Here is an 18,027-nt window from a genome sequence, read left to right as displayed (position 1 = left end):
CACTGGGCTGTGTGTCCTCACCTGGGGCTGGCCAGTGCTCTCTGGACAGCCCTCAGATCACCTTGAGCAAGGGCTGTTATCTTATTTGTGAAATAGGTGTAAGATATCTGCCTTCTCCAGGGGAACTCCAAATGTGCTCAGCAAGGTCTGCCCAAGGCCCAGGGGCGCGAGCAGCGCTCAGCAGCTGCTGGGGCAGGGTGGGAGCAGCCTCAGCATCAAAAATTCCTGCCCTTGGAGCAGCCCCGCAGCGTTGGGGGCCCCCAGGCCAAGGGGTGCCACGTGGAGCATCCCATTCTGCTGGAATCCGGGCTGGGGGCTGGCTCCAGGCACTGCCTCCCCCACCCCTCAAGGCTTTCTGCCCGCTCTGATCCAGGAGAGTCAAACCCAAACAAGGCTTTTTCGCTTAAACCATTGAATTCCTGTGGAGGGAGGTTTTCTAGTTCAAAAAAAAAAGGAATTTTTCCTCCAAAAAAATGTAGGAAGGTGCGTGGAGGAGAACGTGAGGCTTCTCCTTGCTTCCCCCAGCTCTGTGCAAGGCAGAGCAGGGAGGGAAAGGGAACGTGGTCCCATCTCTGCTGCTGTGTCCCATCTCTGCTGCTATGTGCCCTTGGGCAACTCATTAAGGCCCAAACGCTGCAGGCCCAGCCACGGAGGGAGATAAGCCCTGAAATGAGCCCGCTCATTGTTCAGGCTTCGAGGTCAATGCCTGCAGAGCAGCCCAGGTGTTGGACGTGAGGACTCGGTGCTGGAGGAGGAGGAGGAGGAGGTCCTGTCGCCGCTGCTCAGAGAGATCAGCAGCCAGATTTTAGATGAAAGCGCTGCCTGCTTTGCCTTTTTTAGGAGTTTTAGGAGTGTTGGTGCTGCAGCCGTGGCACGAGGCCGGGAGGCAGCTCAGGTGCCAGCCTGCCCTGAGCGGGTCGGTGGTTAAAGGGCGTTAAAGTTAAATAAAGCATTTGGGGCCAGAGGGATGCAGTGTCCAAGTGGAATCTGCTGGGAGAAGGATTCACTGCCCTGAGCCTCACCCAGGGCTTGAGGGAGGCTCTGTTGGTGCCCTGGCTCTGGTCTGGTCCAGCCACATCCCCAGGGATGCTGGTGATAAGAAAATCGGCCGGAATAAACTTCCTAACACAATTTGAAGCATTTGATCTTTAAACTCCATTCAGCAACTGAAGAAAAACGGAACATTTCTGTTCTCTCTATTATTTATCGCTGGTGGCCTCACGCAGACCTGAGGGAGCTCAGCCAGGGCAGCGAGAGGAGGCAAGTCCACACTTTCCAAACAATCTCCAGTCAAAATCGGGGAATCTGGGGGTAGTCAGCTCCTCCTCGGGCAGCAGGGACCCACAGCAGGAGGCTGAAGCTGCTCTCCAGGTACCCGTAGCACTGGAATTCCCTAGGGAAGGTGGTGTCCATCCCCGTGCCAAGGGGCACACCCCTCCCGCGTGAGCCCTGCTGTGGCTCGGTCCTGCCTCGGCCACCACGGAGCTGCTGCCTGGGACACTTGGCACAGGGACCATCCCATCCTGATCGAACCAGCCCTCCACGGATTTCTCCGGGTGCTTTTGCCGCTGTCATTCCCGCTCTGGGGTCTGTCCGGCGGTGGGATCCTCTCCACAGCACTCAGCACCTCTGCACGGCTTTGCAAACACAAAAGGGCTGCAGCGAGGGGTGGGGCAGCGGGGCAGCCCCGTGCCAGGCCGGCTGGGGCCACCCTGCCCACCCCACATCCCAGTGGGCTGATCCTGCTGCTGTCCCGAGCTGCGGGAAGGACGCCCGAGGCTCGGGCTGGCTGCTGACTTCAGCATGTCCCAGAGCTGACTGCGGGACCGGCCACAGCCCCTAATCCTCCCTACGTGCCGGCTCTCAGCCCTGCCATGTCCCCAGACCCCGCTGTCCCCAGCCCCGGGGCCAGGCAGAGCCCCACGGGGTGGGACGCGGTGCCAGCAGCTGCCGTGGGCTGGGGCTGCGGGAGAAGCGCCAGCGTTTGCTGTGCCCGGGTGGGCAGTGAGGGCACGGCTGTGCTTCAAACCTGGGCTGATTGTGGGTCCCTTGGGGGGACAATCACACCTCGGGGGGACAGTCCCACCGATCCCATCGGCGTCACCCTCTCACTGGGGTGGAACACCGGGGCAGCGATTGAGGGAAGGGAGAACAGTCATTCAGGTCATTAATAGCACCAGGAGTGTTCTTGGAAAGAAATCTCGGTGTGCCACAGGCCAGGCCACCACCCCGAGCCCTTCATTCCCGGGTGAGCGGCGCTGCCGCAGGTGACAAGGGACCAGGAGTGGCCACGGTGGCCCAGGGAGGCTGCAGAGCCTTGTGCTGACACCTCCGGAGGTGTTTACTGCCCTGCGGCCCGCTGGCACCACGGGGCACAGATAAGGCTTTGCGTGATGCCGTGGATTTGTTTTTCATGTCTGACGCCTTCGAAAGGTTACCTGGAACTTTGAACCTCTGGGGTTTATCAGGTCTGCTTTGAAGTGCCTGCAGCCACTGCCTCGCTCTCAGTCCCAGCTCCAGGTTAATGGGGCTTCTGTTTCCAAACAGGAAAACTTGGGGTTTTTAAAATTTTCTTTGCAGCTTTTTAAGGTATTTTCCAGTGCCTTTATTTTAATTCTCACATTTCAATGGAAGAGTTTAGTCCCACCCAGCTCCCGGTGCCACGGGCTGGGGTAGGTGGATTTTTAGGGATGTGATTTAATGGTGGGCTTGGGCTTGATGACCTCAGAGGGCTTTTCCAACCTAAATTATGGATTCTGTGGTTCTTGGGCACTGCTGCCTGTCCCTGGGATGTGTCTCAGGAAGGAGCAGTGGTAACTAAACCTCAGAACACTGAAGCAAACTGGGAGTCAGGGATTTAGAGAGAGTGTGGGGTGCTAATTCCGAAAATACCGAGGGCAGATTTGCAACAGGGTTGGGATGGTCCCTGTTTGGTGACAGCATCAGGGGTGGGATTTTACTGATTTTTGTGGTTTCAGTGAGTGAATGAAAACCTGTAGAGATGGCAGAGCAGCTGGGAAATCTCTCTGGTTTTCAAACAGGGCACTGTGGGCAGGAGAGCAGGAGGGCTTGGGTTTGGTTCCTCAGCAGTGGCCACAGGCCGGGCCCTGTGCCGGGGTGAGCTCAGGCACTCAGGTGGCTGCTCAGGAACTCTCTGAGTCACACAAGGCAAATATTTTCCCCTTTGATTTTCACCCTGAGAAAATCTCGACCTGACCTTGTTAATCCCACACGTTGCAAACCTCCCCCTGTCCTTTATCAGGTTTCGGCCACGGGATAGTGTTACCATCTTAGCACCTCTGGCCTCTCCTGCCAGCATCCTGCCTGGCACCGTGCCACCCTGCTCGGTCTCCTGGCCTTCCTGGCTGTGCCAGGGCTGCCTGGCCAGCAGGACACCCTGCCCAGGAGGGATGGAGGCAGAAGAAAAGCTGGAGGGCTGTAGCTGGCTCCAGCACGGTGCCGCACATCTGCGAGGTGTGTTAGCCAGGAATTCCAAAGGGTGGTGATGCCACTGGAGATCCTGCCAGCTCCCAAGGCTGCAGCATCCTTCACAGGCTTAATTCCCATGCCTGGAATGATGTTCTGTGGATGCACAAAGTGCTGGGGCCCTGCTCAGTTTGAGCCCAGCACCTCAGAGCCTGCCCAAGGGCTCTGGGGCGAGCTGTGCCTGCAGCTCAAGGTCTGACCCCAGCCCATCTGGGTGCTCCTGCCTGTCCCTCTCTGGGCATCCTGGGCTGCAGGTGGACCCTGAGTCAAGTCTGCAGCTCCTGCCTGGCTCCAGCTCCGGCCACGCACAGGCTCCAGCACCCACAGCAGCCCTGGGCTGGTGCCAGAGGCTGCTGAGCCCTGGCTGAGGGAGCACCCGCTCCACCGGGTGCATTTGTGTGGCCTGCTCAGCCCTGGGTGTCCAAACTGCTGTAAAACAGATCAGCTTTTTGTTTGCCAGCGCTGAGAGCTTCTGAGGAAAGGGCGTGATCAGAAACAACATCGCTGCTGGCACGGACAGCGCTCAGCACCGCATCCAGACAGCCCCGGCCGGTGCCCGGCCCGGAGCCGTGCCAGGGTGGGGCTGGGGGATGCTGGCTGCGAGGGGGGCTCCGGGCAGGCCCAGGGTGGGGAAAGGGCGTGCAGAACGTGGGGAGGAAATAGTTAATGCCCCTCTCCTCCCAATAGGAAGGGACAAATCCTCTCCCCGGCCTGGTGCCCAAATAAACAGGCGGAGCGTTGCGAAAGGACAAGGGTGGGAACTCTCCGTTCCTCTCCGCAGCCGGGTGGTCCAGCTCCAGCTCTGCAGCCCTCGCTCAGGTTTCACCCTTCCTGCCACCCCCCTGCCCTGCCACTGCCACCCATGGGTGCTGTCCCCCATGGACGGTCCGGGTGATGCCAGGGCAGCCTCCGGGCGGCTCTGTGGGACCACTGCGGTCAGCGTGGGGGGGTCTGGAGGGGGATGGCGAGAGGCCAGGAGGTCCCTGGTGACCTCCCTGGGCATCTGAGTCCATCCACCCGGCCAGGGGGATGCTGCAGCCGCGGGTGGCACCAGGCGGTGCCCGCACAGAGCTGCTGGAAGGTGCCCGGTGCGGAGCGGGATGGATGCAGGAAGGGAAGCGGAGCCTGGCTCTGCTCCCAGCGGGCTCCCTCTGCCGACAGCCGCCCCGGCCGGGTGCCCGCGCCACCTCTGCACAGCCACTGTGCACCTCCTCTCTCCCCTGACCCGAAATTTGCACTGGGAAAAAGAAAAAGAAAAAGAAAAAGAAAAAGAAAAAGAAAAAGAAAAAGAAAAAGAAAAAGAAAAAGAAAAAGAAAAAGAAAAAGAAAAAGAAAAAGAAAAAGAAAAAGAAAAAGAAAAAGAAAAAGAAAAAGAAAAAGAAAAAGAAAAAGAAAAAGAAAAAGAAAAAGGCAGACCAAAATGCATCCCCCAGCCCCGAGAAGCTGAACAGGCTCAGGGAGGAAAGTCTGGAGCACAAGAATCTGGAGCCCCCATCCCATCCTCCTGCTGCAGGATCTGGGGAGCGTTTTGCAACACATAAATATAAATAAAAATGAAATATTTAATTTCCTTTAAAACAGAAAAAAAAAAGAAGTACCCCTGACAAAGTGCTTTTTTGAGAATCCTCCCCAGCGAGGTGGGAGGTGGAAGGTGTTTGATGGGGGATATGTGCGAGAGCAGGGGAAACTGAGGCACAGAATTGTTGCCTCCACAGCAGCTGGTCCCAGGAGGGCCCTGTGCCGAGGCCACCAGCCCCACTTGTCCCCCCCCAGGCCAGCCCATACCCACCCTGAGAGCCGTGGGGACACCAGGGAAGGGTCACCCGTGGTGCCAAGGCCGTGGTCTCTGGAGAGGCATCGGGAGCACTGCCCGTGTCCCTGGCACCGTCACCGCAGGGACATCGCCCGCTCTGGTGCCAGACGGCAGCAGATCGACGGGGGACAGGGCCACCGTGGCACTGAGGTGATTGGGAGAGCAGCTCCAGAGCCGTGGGAAGCAGCAAATCCCGGGATGTGCAGGCAGCCGGCCCTGGTGCGTCCAGCGGTGGCATGGCCAGCAGTCCTGTGGCCAGGCTGGAGTGGGCAGCGGGCACAAACCCCCGGGCTGTGGGCATCGTGGGGTCCAGCGGCCCCAGGGTCAGCAGCAGCTCTTCTTGGGCTTGTCGTTGGGAGTGAGCTTGATGGAGTCGGTTAAAAAACTCTCAAAAATCCCTTTGTACTGGAGAGAAACGGAGAAGGGAAAGGATGAGTGACACCAGCTCGGAGCCACCCCGCGGACCGCAGAGCGCTGGGGTTCAGCCCCGACTTGTGATTAAAGGCAAAATCCACGGAAAAGCCACCTAGTGCAGGGCTTGGGGACACCAAAGTCCCCGCGGGACGGCCGCTAGAGGACAGTGCTGGCGCGCTGTGGGTGCCACACGCCGCGGTCCCATCACCGTGCGAAAAGGAAACGGCAATTCCTATTCCTGTTGACTTAGGATCGAACACTGCTGCGTTCCCCATTCCCGGGGCTCTCCGCTGCAGCAGGAGCTATTCCATATGGGAGGATCTGTCAGACCAGCCCCGGCTGAGCCCAGCTCCCTCCCGAACCCCTGCCCGGCACAGCTCGGAGCAGGAGGACGCTCACCCTGCTCAGTGCCTGCTTCGCGAGGGTCTCAAAAGCCTCGGCCACGTTGATGTTGTTCTTGGCACTGACTTCGAAATACGGGATGTCCTTCTCCTTGCACCAGGCTGAGGCCGTTTCCTCGGGTACCTGCGGGGAGGGAGGAGAGGATGGAGCCGCAGCTCAGGGATGGTACAGGAGATCCTCCTCACCCACGCAGGCACAGCTGGGCGAGGGCAGTGCCTGAGGTTGTAATTCCTGCTGCTCTGGTGGGGACAGCCTCTTCCCCAAAGGGCAGCAGGGGGATGCTGCTTATCCCCTCCAAGAGTCCTGGGGGAGGTGGCAGCTCCTTGCCTGGAGCCCTGGTTTTCATGTGAGGATAAGGAGAAGGCTGGTTCTGAGGTGAAGGATCAATCCCCATAAGCCTTTAGGGCCCTACAGCATCCCAGTCATACAATCATGGAATTGTTTAGGTTGGAAAAGATCTTTAAGATCATCAAGTCCAGCCATTAACCCAGCACTAAACTGTGTCCCCAAGTGCCACATCTGTACAGCTTTTAAATCCCTCCAGGGATGGTGACTCCACCACTACTCATCCCGCTCTCCCTGCTCCACCCTCACCTGCCGGTCACAGAGGTCTATCTTGTTCCCCAGCACCACCATGGGGAAATCCTGTTCTCTAGAAATGACCTTCTCCAGGAAGTCATCTCTCCAGTTGTCCAGGGCCTCAAAGGACTCCCTGTCTGTCACGTCGAAGGCCAGCACGCAGCCGTCTGAGCCTTTGTAGAAGGTCGACACCATGGAGCGGAATCGCTCCTGTCCCCCCGTGTCCCAGATCTAGGGCAGAGGAGGGCACAGATAAACACACAACACGAGCAGGGTGGGTGTTGGCAGCCCAGGGGAGCAGCTTCAGAGAGTGCTGAGCCCCCAGAATTCCTGTGGGATTCCAGTGCAGTTCATGGATGCTGAAAATCAGGCTCTGAAAACCGGGCCCTGAAAATCAGGCTCAGAAAACCGGGCTCTGCACGTCCAGCCCTGCACCTCATGCTGCCAGTGGGCATTTGGGCACAGCAGGACAGAGTGGGACACACACGGCCCTGGGATCAGGGTGGGCACCCCGGGCAGTGCCAGCTGTGCTCACCTGCAGCTTCAGGGGGCTGTTGTCCACCGCGAGGACCTTGGTGAGGATGCTGGCACCCAGCGTGGTGCGGTAATCCTCGTAAAACGTCTTGTGCACGTACTGGTGCAGCAGAGAGGTCTTGCCCACGCTGGTGATGAGGAAAGGGGCACTGGAGAGGCTTTTCCCTGCTCAGGGGCGGGTGACAGCAGGAGCTGCACGCCCAGCACGCACAGGGGGCTTCCCTCCCTTGCCAGCTCCTTACCCCAGAGCTCCGATGATGATGATCTTCAGATCCACCTTCTTGCTGGCATCCATGGACAGGCCCTGTGGGGCGAGAGGGACCCACCGGCCTGTGGGGATGGCACCGGCTCCCGCTGGCGCCGGTGGTGCTGCCCAAGCCCTCTCCCTGCTCCCACCCTCCCGCCGCGGGACCGCGGATGTCGCTGTGTCCTCACCGTGCCAGCACCATGCCCGTGCCATGCCAGCAGCTGCTGCACTCGTGCCCCAGGCATGGTGGGGACAGAAACCCCCCGGCCAAGCCCGGCCCACGGCCCCGCCCGCGCCGGGCTCCCGGGGAGCCGGAGCACGCCCAGACTCGCCGGCTCATCTCCATTCAAAGCTGCCGGGAGCCACTTCCCTGCTTCTCCCACCCCCTCTCGAGCGCAGTCCTTCCCCTAAGCCTGGCACACGCGTCTGGGGTCCTGCTGAAAATTACATTTATTGAAGAAGACCCCAGCCGGGTGGAATTCCTTGGTGCCCCAAGCGCAGCTCAGGGAGCATCCCCGCCCGGGAGAACCCCGGAATCTCCCCGCAGGATGTATCCCCATTATGTCCCAGTGTCCCCACATGCTCTGAGCCTGGTCAGGACCCCTGAAACCCCCTCCCCAGGTGGGACCAGCATCCTCCAGCAGCCCCAGCAGCTCCATCCTCACGGCAGCGTCCGGCACCGCCGGCCAAGGCACAGATGGAAACACTGGCAGCCTCATCCCTGCATTTTTCTCTGATGCGCTGGCCAGCCCTGCGCCGTTCCCCCTTGGAACACCAGCAGGGAGCTCTCAGCTGTGGGCTCCAGGCCCCCCTGCACCCTCTGCCCCCCGTGCCCGGCCGCGGGCAGCATCCTCGGCACCGGCAGAGCCTCGTGTCTCAGCACACACAAACTTCCCGGTCCTTTCGCCAGCTTTTTGGCAGGCCAGATGTTTTTAAACTCAAAATGGAGTTTCCCCAGCGTTTTTGCCTCCTCCCCGTTGCTCCGGGGGTCTCGGCTGCCCCCCGGGGACTCACCTGCGGAGCACTCACCTGCCGGGGCGGCCGGGCAGCCAAGGCTCCCGGCTCCGCTCCCGCCGGGCCGGGGAGGGGAGAGGCGAGAGAGGAGGATCCGGGAAAGGGCGGCCGATCCCTGCCCTCTCGGGGAAGGCGGCTGCGGGCCCCGCTCCGTGACATCAGCAGAAAGGGGCCGAGATCCTGCCGGGGCTGGCGGAGCCGCGGGCGGGGGCTGGGATGTCCATGGATTTTCCCTCGATTCCGGGGCTCTGCCGAGTGTCCCCGGCTCGGGTCCGATAGGGGGAGGAGAACAAGGTTCTCCCCGTCTGCTGGAGTTTGGGACGGACTTTTGGATTCTCCTCTGGCTCAGATTCCCCCCGGTTCCTTTCTGCCACCTCCCCGGGACCCCTTTTCTGCGTCTCCGATGGGGAATTTTTGAGGGATGAGAACAAAAGGCGGGCGGGGCTGTGGGCAGCATCCCGGGAGCCATCCCGGACTTTGCTCCGACAACACGGGATGGGACACGCGGATTTGGGAGCTGAGGAGGGGCGGGGATCCCTCTGAGCAGGGTAGGAATCAGGAGCATTTCCAGCCCCTCCATCCCTGCCACCCCCAGCCCTCAGGGGTCCCGCCCAGCACCCACAGCCAGCACGGGAACCCCAGAAACACCCCAAAAAGAGGGAACAGAGCTGGTGACACCCCCAAAAGAGGGAACAGGGCAGGGAACATCTCCTGCAGGATGTGTTCAATCAGAAATGGGATTTTGGGGATCTCAGCTGCCCCCATGGAGCAGCCAAGGACACCTCTGGCCGTCTCTCCCAGCGCCAGGCTGGTGCCCGGGGCTCTTCGGAGTGGGGAAACCTGCTTGGCCACGGCCGCAAAGGCGCAGCTCTGCTTCCCGGCGTGCGAGGACAGGTCCCGTGCCCGTGCCAAGCATTCTGTAGGATTTGGGGTTTGCAGTGGGAGCGGGGTGCCCCATCTGTGAACTCTCCCTCCCCCTGAACCAGCAGCCCCCCAGTTGCTGGTGGTCCCCGTGCCCAGGTTTCGGGGTCCCTCTGAGAGCACTGGCTTTTGCTTTTCCACTTCCATCATTCTCGTAGATTTTTTTTCCCCTTACAGGCCCTAATGCGATCTCAGGGAGGATCACTGAGCTCAGCAGGACACACCCTCCTCCCCCTCCTCTCCAGGTGTGATCTGGGACCTGTCTGGCCAGAAAAATCTGTTTTTCCCCCCAGAGGGCAGGCGCTGGGAGGAGCTGGGCTGAGGCAGAAGGACCTGAGCCATTTCTCACAGGCGGCCAGTAAAAGGCTGGCGTTTCCCTGGAGCAGCTCTCCCCAGTCCCTCTGTTCAGCCCCTTTTCACCATCCTGCTTCACCTTTGCTCTTGCAGACAGAATTTACTGTTCAACCTCCCCCCGCAACAACTTCTGCCCTCATTCCTCTGGCGTGGCCCTGGTGCACCGAGCGTTGCTCACTCTGTCAGGTGATCGATGCCTCTCCATGCTGCCGGGGCTGGGGTTTGTGGCCAATCCCAAACTGCAGCTGATGCCCAAGGCCACTTCTGCTTTTGGCCAGGGAGGCTGTACCCACCAGGGTACATCAGCATCAGCTCTGGCTTTGGTTTGATTTCATGGAAAAAGGGATTTCCCCAAAGCTCCTGCTCTCCTAATCCCCCCTGGGCTGAGATTCTGCCTGGACAAAGGCAGTGGGAGCAGCGAGGAGGAGGTGATGGCCAAATCATTGCTCAGCAGCTCCAGCCACCACAGCTTCAGTCCCATCCCGGCTGCTCCCCCACGTCAGCGATTTGGAGGAAAAGGCGTGGGTTTTGTGGCCTGTGACTGTGAGGAAAGTGACGAAACCCAGGCTGGGGCTGACACAGCCGGGGGAAAGGCTCGTGGGGACAAGGAGAGGACAGGCTGTGCCCTGCAGGGCTGGGAGAGAGAGGGAAAGGGAAGGAAGCAAAGGGCATCCAAGTGCTCCCCGCGCTGTTCAGCCTCCCTGGGGCACCGCAGGGCTGCTCTTTGCTGGAATGCTCACACTTCTTGGAGCAACTTCCCCCCCAAACCTGTCAAGGGGGCACGGAATGCTCTGGGATCCCAAAAACACGGCACCAGAACAGTCCTGGGTGAGTCCAGCTCTCACTGCCAGCTGCTGTTTGGGGACACTGGCTGGTCCCTGTCATGCTGGGGGGATGCTCCCCCCACCAGCCCCTGGGCTCGTGCTCAGCAGCACCTTGGCGTGCTGAGGGTTAAGGTGGAAGAGGGACAGGAGACCTTTGTCCAGCTGCCCCAGCACTTTATCTGGGACTGCAGCAGGGGTGAAGTCAACACAGGAAACGTCACCGAGCCCACACTGGTCAGTGGCACAATCAGTGCCTCTGGGCAAGGCAGATATCTCCCTTTATTTCCAACCACAAGGCTCAGCCACAAAGTTTACGACCAGATCCGAATATTCCAGAGCTCCCAGCCCTGAAGGCTGCTTGGGTCCGGGAAGGATGGAGCAGCCACCAAGCTGGGCTGGGATGTGGGCACTCCAGCACTGCCCGGCCTCGGCACTGCTGGCCTCAGGGTCAGTGGAGAAAACAGAGCAAAGGCCTGGATAAAAATAACCTTTTCTGAGCTTCCCTTTCTCGCTGCCTCAGGGTGCATCACTCGTGAGCCACCGCTGCTCCAGCACTCTAACACACCCCTCGTGCCATCAGCAGTCACGTGTGCCACGGTCACTCCTGGGGACCCCCATGGCCAGGAGCCCTCTGCAGCCCCCCTCAGCCCCCCAGGGCCCCCCAGAACCCCCCAGCCAGCCCAGACCAGGGCTCAGCAGCTGTTTTGTCCCTTCTGGTGGCCTTCAAGGGCCCACCAAGCACACAGTCCTTGTAAGTTCCCCGAGGGAATCAAAGTGAAATTCTCTGGAAATCACCAGCTGTTCTGGGAGTTTTATGGCACAGAAAGAGCCCCAGGGTCTTTCCAGTCTCCTCGTTACCTTTTTGTTTACCAGCACCAACTGCTGACTGAGGAGAGGTGTATTCCCAGTGCTCCCTCGGCCCCTGCCCTGCCCGAAGGCCCATGGGATGCTCAGGGATGGCCACAGACACCTCTGGGGTTTCTGCTCCACCTGGGGGCAAAGCATCTTCTTCTTTCTGCCCCTTGGGAATCCCAGGGGAGCTCCAGCCACGCTGGGAGTGCAGCCCTGGCAGTGCCATGGATCACCCAGAGAGGAGGGCAAGGAGGATTTAACCCCCAGTGCAACCCTTTGAGATGTGCAGGATTTCTGCTGGGCTGCTGCTGACAGAACATGAGAGGCTTGGGTTTGTTAAAGCTTTTATTGGCTCAGGATTGAAAAATGGAGAATGTGCAGAGCAGATCACAGAGCTGCTCGAGACGCTTTTATATCACAGTGTCCTGGCGAGGACTGGACTTCTGCTGGGCTCTGCAGCTGCATCCCTGGGTGTCTTCACCCCCTGGGGACACTGAGGCCGTGGTGACATCCCCTGCCCTGCTGAGGTCAGTCCCTCTCCTGCCCCATGGATGTCACAGCCCTAAGGGACGGCGGGGGCCAACCCCACCAAGTTATTGCCACGGTCGAAGACGGAGTAGAACTGACGGATGAAAACATCACCCAAAATCCAGAGGGGTCCCGTGGGAGGGGGGATGTCACTCCCCTGGAAGCCGCTGATACAGAAGGTCATGTCAGCGCCGTACTCCTGGGGAAGGAGAAGGGGAAAGCTGGGATGAAGCCGAGAGCCTCGTGCACATGGAAACACCCAGGAATGGTGGCGAAGCAGAAACCAGCGGGGTTTGTCACCCTTGGGGACACTCTGCCAGCTCCCAGCGTCAGCTTTGCCACTGGAGCTGCTGGGATTTGGGGTTGGTGGTGCCGGGGAGCCGCAGCCATACCACGAGGGTGTAAGCCTGGGCACTGAGCGTGTAGGGCAGCCCGTTGATGGTGAAGGTCAGGTCAGGCATCACGTCGAGGTTGCTGCACTCCACGGCGTACTGGAACACAGCTGGGGGCTCAGGATGTCCCTTCCAGCAGGGAGGAGTCCCCAAGCTTTGTCCCCTCCTGTCCCCACCCTGGCTCTCACCTCTCCATCCACAGACACAGCCCCAATAAGGTTTTGCAGTTCTTTGATCTCCTTGGTGGGGCCCGTGATGAGCGATGTCCCGGTGTCCACGATGGCCTGGCAGCCGTTGGCACAGAAAGTCGCTGTCCCACCCAGCTGGATGCTGGAAGAGGGGAGAAGGAGCAGGAGGGATTTGTCCTGCCCTCCCAGCCCATCCCTGCCCTCCCACCCTGCCCAGAACCACTCACTTGTCCAGCTGGATCTGCCAGTACCCCTGCTGGGTGACCGGCACCCAGTTCAGGGTGCCCGTGAAGCGGGAGGTGTCAAAGCCCCCAAAAAGCAGCTCTCCTCCCTGGGGGGACTCAGGGTTCCTGCAGGGAGGAGGGAGAGGAGGACACATGAGGGATTTTTTCCGTTTAGCATGAATTTACTCCAAATTTCTCCCCACAAATGCTGTAAGGCCAGAGGTCTGTGCTGCTCAACCTGGTACCAAAAACCCTGCATTGGCTCAGTAAAATATCTGTATTTTGGCAGCCCCTCCCGCTCCCTAAAGCAACGCCAGACTCTGAGCAACACCCCGGAGCAAAGCCGTGTCCGTACGAGCTCATGTAGACAGAGAAAATGGGCAGCTCCACCAGATTTTGGGCCATCATGTTGTCGAAGACAGGGGTGACCCCATCCACGGCCAGGGAGGGATAAGCCAGCCCCAGGATCCCATCGAACCCAGCATCCAGGAAGGCTTTTCCCGGCTCACTGATGCTCTCTGCAAACTGCTGGTTGCTCACGGTGAGACCCTCGACCTGCAGGGAGGAGGCGGTTCCGTGTTGAGCCTGTGGGCAAGTCCCGGGCACATCGTCCAGAGCAGGGGACCCCAAAGGGCACTCACGGCTACTTGGTCGGACCCGATGATCCCCGTCAGGCTCCCGGTGCCGTACTGGATGGAGAAGGGGGTCCCTATCGCCTGGTAGGTGCTGGACTGGGTTGGCCGGAACCTGGTGTGCTCAGCTGGGGGAGAAGATGGGATCTGTCACCAGAGATGTCATTTTTTTGCGTGGCCACAGCTGCCAGGAGCCATCACCAGTGAGGAAAAGTGATGGTGCAGCGTGGTGTCACCAAAACTCCTGGTTATGGGGACTCCGCTGAGGGACCTGTTGGAGTTTTGAGGGGGAATGAAACCTCTTCCATTTCAGTCTGAAGGGTCCAAGGACTGTTGGGGGGAGCAGCATTTAATGAGTCCCCAGACGAGCTCTGCTCTCCCTGCTTTACAGCCAGCAGCAGCCCCCGGGCACTGCCGGATCCAGTCACATTCCCCAATTCCCGCTGGGCTCCGGGGCAGCCCTGGGGCTGCTCGGGGATGCTCCGTGTCCCACAGCAGCAGTCTGGGCTCTCTGGGGTCGGCTGATCGCTGACAGCCCCAAAAAGCCACATTTATCCCCTGCTGAGCCCCTGGGCTGTCACCCCCTGCTTTGACCCCTGGATTTCTGTCATGTCTCTGTGACCTACAAGGCTCAGCTGGGTGGGGGCGGCCCCCAAGACCTTGGGGTTGGTGCCCGGTGGCTTCTCTGGGGTCGGGGGGTCCCCACTCACCGCAGGCTTTGCTGACACAGTAGACAGAAGGCACCCAGAGGTTGGAGGAGCCCGTGTCGAACACCACGGTGAAATTCTGAGGGGGGGTCCCGATGGAGATCTGCCCAAAATACTCCATCTGCCGAAGAGAGCCCCGTGAGCCATCAGCACACCCAGAAATGCTGGCACGGGGGAGCCGGGGGTGTCTGCAGGGCACGGATGGGGCTCGGTGTTTGATCTGCCCCAGCCAGGCTGTGCCAGGTGGAAAAAAGGAGACAAATATTTAAGGAACAACAATGGGAACTGAGGACAAAAGGCCGCACGGTGGGGGCTGGGCCCTGAGGGGACCCTCGTCACCAGCCGGGAGCTTTGGGGACAGGGCGTTCCCCACTAGGGAACGGGATTGTCCCGGGGAACCCCCTCCACCTCGGGGTGCTCTGTGGTGGGCTCTGCCCTGGAAAGCGTGTAACTTGAATTTTGGAGGAAATCTGTCCCCAGGGGGGTGGGCAGAGCGTAGCAGGGAGGGAGGGGGCTGGCAGTGCCTGCCATGAATGCGCTGCCTTGTCCTCATCCTCACATTCCCGGGGACAGAGGGCCGGGCAGGCAGCGAGCCCTGGCACGGTGGGCACCGCCAGGAGCCGCGGGATTTGTGGGAAGCGTTTGGGCATCGGGCAATGCTCAGGCAAATGGAGGGTGCTGCCATCCCTCTGAGCGCCCCTGCTCACATCCAGGTAGTTGATGAGGGGCTCGTTGGTCTCCGAGAAGGCGGCGCAGTCCTCGCTGTCCGTGTCCAGCCCCCCCTGGGCTTTCCAGAGGTGCGAGAGCCGCCCCTGATCCCGCAGCAGCTTCCGCAGGGAGCGGCGCCTGGTCAGGGGCACCCTGGGGAGAAGGGTCCTGGTCACTCATGGAGGTGCTGCCGATGTCCTGCAGTCCCTGTGCCCACCCTGAGGGTCCCGGCACCAGGCCAGGATGAGGGTTTAGAGCCCACATCCTCCCACTGCAATGATTTCCAGCCGAGGCCCAGCGAAAGAGGGGCACTTGATGTGTTTTAGGAGGCAGGAAATGAAGGCCAGAGCGCGCAGGGGAGCATCCACGCCACGGCGGTGGCGGGACAGGCAGCTCGGTGTCCGTGCTGGGAAGGACCTTGGGGCTGGGCAGGATGAGCAGGGCCAAGGGGAATTCAGGCCGGTGTTTTCTGCCCTGTCTGCATGCACAGACCCCCTTTGCAGACCCCTCCTGCTGCTCACAGGCTCTGCCCAGAGGGATGGAGAACCCAGAAACCCCAGAGCGGTGCCATCGCTCCGGCACAGCCGTGGGGTGTCCAGGCTGAGCTCTGCCATCCATCACACCTGGGAGTGATCCCCCAGACCCTGGGGAGCCGGGCTGCACCCTGGGGACCCCCTTACCTTCTCAGGGCGCCGGCCAGGCCCAGGCAGAGCGCGGCGAGGAGGAGCAGGCGCCTCATGGCGTGGCTCGGTGGCTGTGCCCGCACCGGCAGCGCCGCGGTGCCGCTCTTATACCGACGGTGCCAAGCCCGATAAGGGCCCTGCCAGAGTCAACACCGGGCTCGGGCACCCCGAATGAATCACTGGCCACGGCCCAGGCGAGGCTGAGCGGGCGCTCCGGGGTCACGTTTGCTTTTCTGGGTGAGGACGGCGTTGGGGGACCTGTGGGAGCTGAGCAGGGGCTGGTTTGGCTGATTCTGGGGCAGTGGAGGCCCTGCAGAGGGAGCAGAAAGGGGTCCCCGTCCCAGCACCAGCCCCTTATCCACTGGTGGAAACCCCCCAAAACGCTTTAGGGGAACATTTCCCTTCTCCTTCACCCCACAGCCCCACCCCAGGGACCTGCCCGTGGCCGTGGGGTGCCCCAAACCCTGGCAGCTGCGGGGAGGTGCAGGAAAGGGATGCGTTTGTGCCATCAGGGCAGCCACCGACCTCATTTTAAAAGGCACAGACTAATTAGCGGTGATGAGCGGCGCGGGAAGGTGCGACTTTCCCTTCCACACGCCGGGAAGGAGCAGCTTCCCGTGGGAGACAGCTCCCCGGTGCTCTGCAGCCGCTAATGGGCTCGTCCCCGGTGAGTTTTGTTTAACTCTGGATGGGCGTCTCATTAAAGCCTCTGCGAGTGCAAACAGCAAATGCTGATGAACAAATAAAGCCTTCAGCTATGGGGGGAGCCAGTGGGGGCAGGCGAGGGTTTTCCTGCTGCCGCCATCTCCCAGGCCCGGGATGATGCTGTTTTCCTTATTCTCCATGGTTTTGGCGTTACATAATCGAGGGTGGGTGCTAAAGGGGGTGTTTTGTTCAGCGAGCCCCATTCACGTGATTAACAGGGTTTAGCACCGTGCTAATCAATTTTTTGTTTGTCCCAGTGAGCCTGTTTTATCTAATTAAATTTTATCTCATCAAAGCCCTCGCCCAGGAAATTAAAGTCCTCATTCGTGAGGCACAGGTACCAACGGTGGCTGGGGACAGCTGAGTCACGTCCTGCTGTCACCGGGACCTGGTGTCCCCATCCCTGGAGATGCTGCCAGGTCCCTCCTCTCCCCGGCTTTGCAGGCAGATTAAGCTTTAAAAAATGCATCAAATATTTCTCGATGTGAGCAGGAGAGCATTGGGTACAGCACAGTTGATGCCGATGGCAAGTGCAGCTGTTTTCCAAAACAAATGAAAATTCCCTGCATTCCCCCATGCTGCAATGCTTTATTTTTATTTTTTTGTGGCTTTTATACAAATTTATTATCTCCTTCGCCTTTTGAGATGCAGTTTAATGTACCAGCCTCTCTCCTTGTCCTAATCACATATTCATGGATTAGAAAGAAACTTCCTAAAACAAAAGCAGCTGCAGCAAGTGCCAGATCAGCTGAAAACAGCAAGTGGATTGTTCCAGACATGGTTTATAACCTGAAAATCCTGTCAGGAAACACAGCCTGAAGGGTCACTGGGCTTCGGAGATAAACGTGAGGGTGAGCAGCAGCACAGACACGCCAAACACTTCAAGTGAAATAGTTTATTTTGTGGAAAAGATTCCCCAATTGGATCATCATAATCTGCAAACTCCTGGCAGCGGGTTCAGTATTAAAATAGGAAGATGAAGGTTATAACGAGGCCAGACCTTTCATTTAGGAATTTCTGCAGTTAAGCAAATCTATTTTGACTTTTTAGTTATTTTAGAAGCAGTTTGATAAGCTAAACTCTCAGGGGCACTTCAACATTTCTATTTCAAGTGGAACAAAGTGGTGGTGTTTTTCTCAACGTTTTGGGAGCAACTGGGCCGGATTTTCACAGCAAATTGGATCAAAAAGGCTTTGTTGCATACATATTCCAGTTGCACCTCAATGTCTGGAATGCACAGGGAAGAGATGCCCAATTTCCAGCTCGTGGTGTCCCTCGGCTTGACAGGGCCAGCCCGTGCTGCTCTGTAGAAATTGAGGAAAGGTGACTCCAGCTCCTGGAATATCCCAGGCTGATAAGTCAGGAATGGCCTCTGCCAGGCAGGGGCTGTCCCTGGGTGCGTCCCACCCCTCCAGGGCCACAAACCTGCCCTCAGGTGCATCAGAAATAGGTTTTGCCCCTTGGGTGGAAAATGTGTCTCTCACCAACTGGGTGTAAAGCGCTTTCCTCCTTTAAAAAACCTGTTCTCAGGCTAAAAATGTGTTATCTGTGTTCCTTTCTACACGTTTCCTTTAGTGGAGCCACCACCACGACTGATTCACAGGGTGCCCCAGCAGTGTTTTCTGAAAAACCCTTTTTTTCTGCCTTTATCAGACACTTCTCCCACCTGTTAATCTGTTTATCCACCACCGAGCCCTGCAAAGCGCTGCAGCAGCAAACTCTCACCTGAAAAACATCAACAAACAAGCAAGTTTCAGTTAAATAAACCCCAAAATATTCACCTGGGCTGCAGCAGCTGTGGGGAGAGCAGGACCAACATC

General features: G+C 59.2%; 2 protein-coding genes across 4 annotated transcripts; both read right to left on the bottom strand.

Annotated features, from left to right (window-relative positions):
- Positions 1-5,028: 5,028 nt before the first annotated feature.
- RAB7B (RAB7B, member RAS oncogene family) lies at positions 5,029-8,853 on the bottom strand. Of its 3 annotated transcripts, none has more exons than XM_039565511.1 (6): positions 8,490-8,853; positions 7,471-7,532; positions 7,230-7,356; positions 6,779-6,925; positions 6,113-6,238; positions 5,029-5,704 (listed from the first exon to the last, which is right to left on the bottom strand). In XM_039565511.1, the coding sequence occupies exons 1-6, from the start codon at positions 8,646-8,648 to the stop codon at positions 5,624-5,626; spliced, it is 702 nt and encodes a 233-aa protein (XP_039421445.1). In that variant the 5' UTR covers positions 8,649-8,853; the 3' UTR covers positions 5,029-5,623. The 3 variants fall into 3 exon arrangements, with proteins under 3 accessions (XP_039421445.1, XP_039421443.1, XP_039421444.1); XM_039565509.1 differs by having other exon boundaries at positions 6,710-6,925; positions 8,490-8,847; XM_039565510.1 differs by having other exon boundaries at positions 6,710-6,925; positions 8,505-8,847.
- A 2,946-nt stretch (positions 8,854-11,799) lies between these two features.
- CTSE (cathepsin E) lies at positions 11,800-15,571 on the bottom strand. The gene is made up of 9 exons (XM_039565362.1): positions 15,500-15,571; positions 14,819-14,972; positions 14,115-14,232; positions 13,414-13,532; positions 13,128-13,327; positions 12,776-12,898; positions 12,549-12,690; positions 12,361-12,459; positions 11,800-12,167 (listed from the first exon to the last, which is right to left on the bottom strand). Exons 1-9 carry the CDS (start codon positions 15,556-15,558, stop codon positions 12,003-12,005), a joined length of 1,179 nt encoding a protein of 392 aa, XP_039421296.1. The 5' UTR covers positions 15,559-15,571; the 3' UTR covers positions 11,800-12,002.
- Positions 15,572-18,027: the final 2,456 nt, after the last annotated feature.

The sequence above is a fragment of the Corvus cornix genome, chromosome 26, assembly GCF_000738735.6.
Source record: "Corvus cornix cornix isolate S_Up_H32 chromosome 26, ASM73873v5, whole genome shotgun sequence".
Taxonomy (NCBI): Eukaryota; Metazoa; Chordata; class Aves; order Passeriformes; family Corvidae; genus Corvus; species Corvus cornix.
The sequence above is the reverse complement of the archived record's forward strand: the minus strand, read 5'-3'. Positions and strand labels throughout refer to the sequence as shown.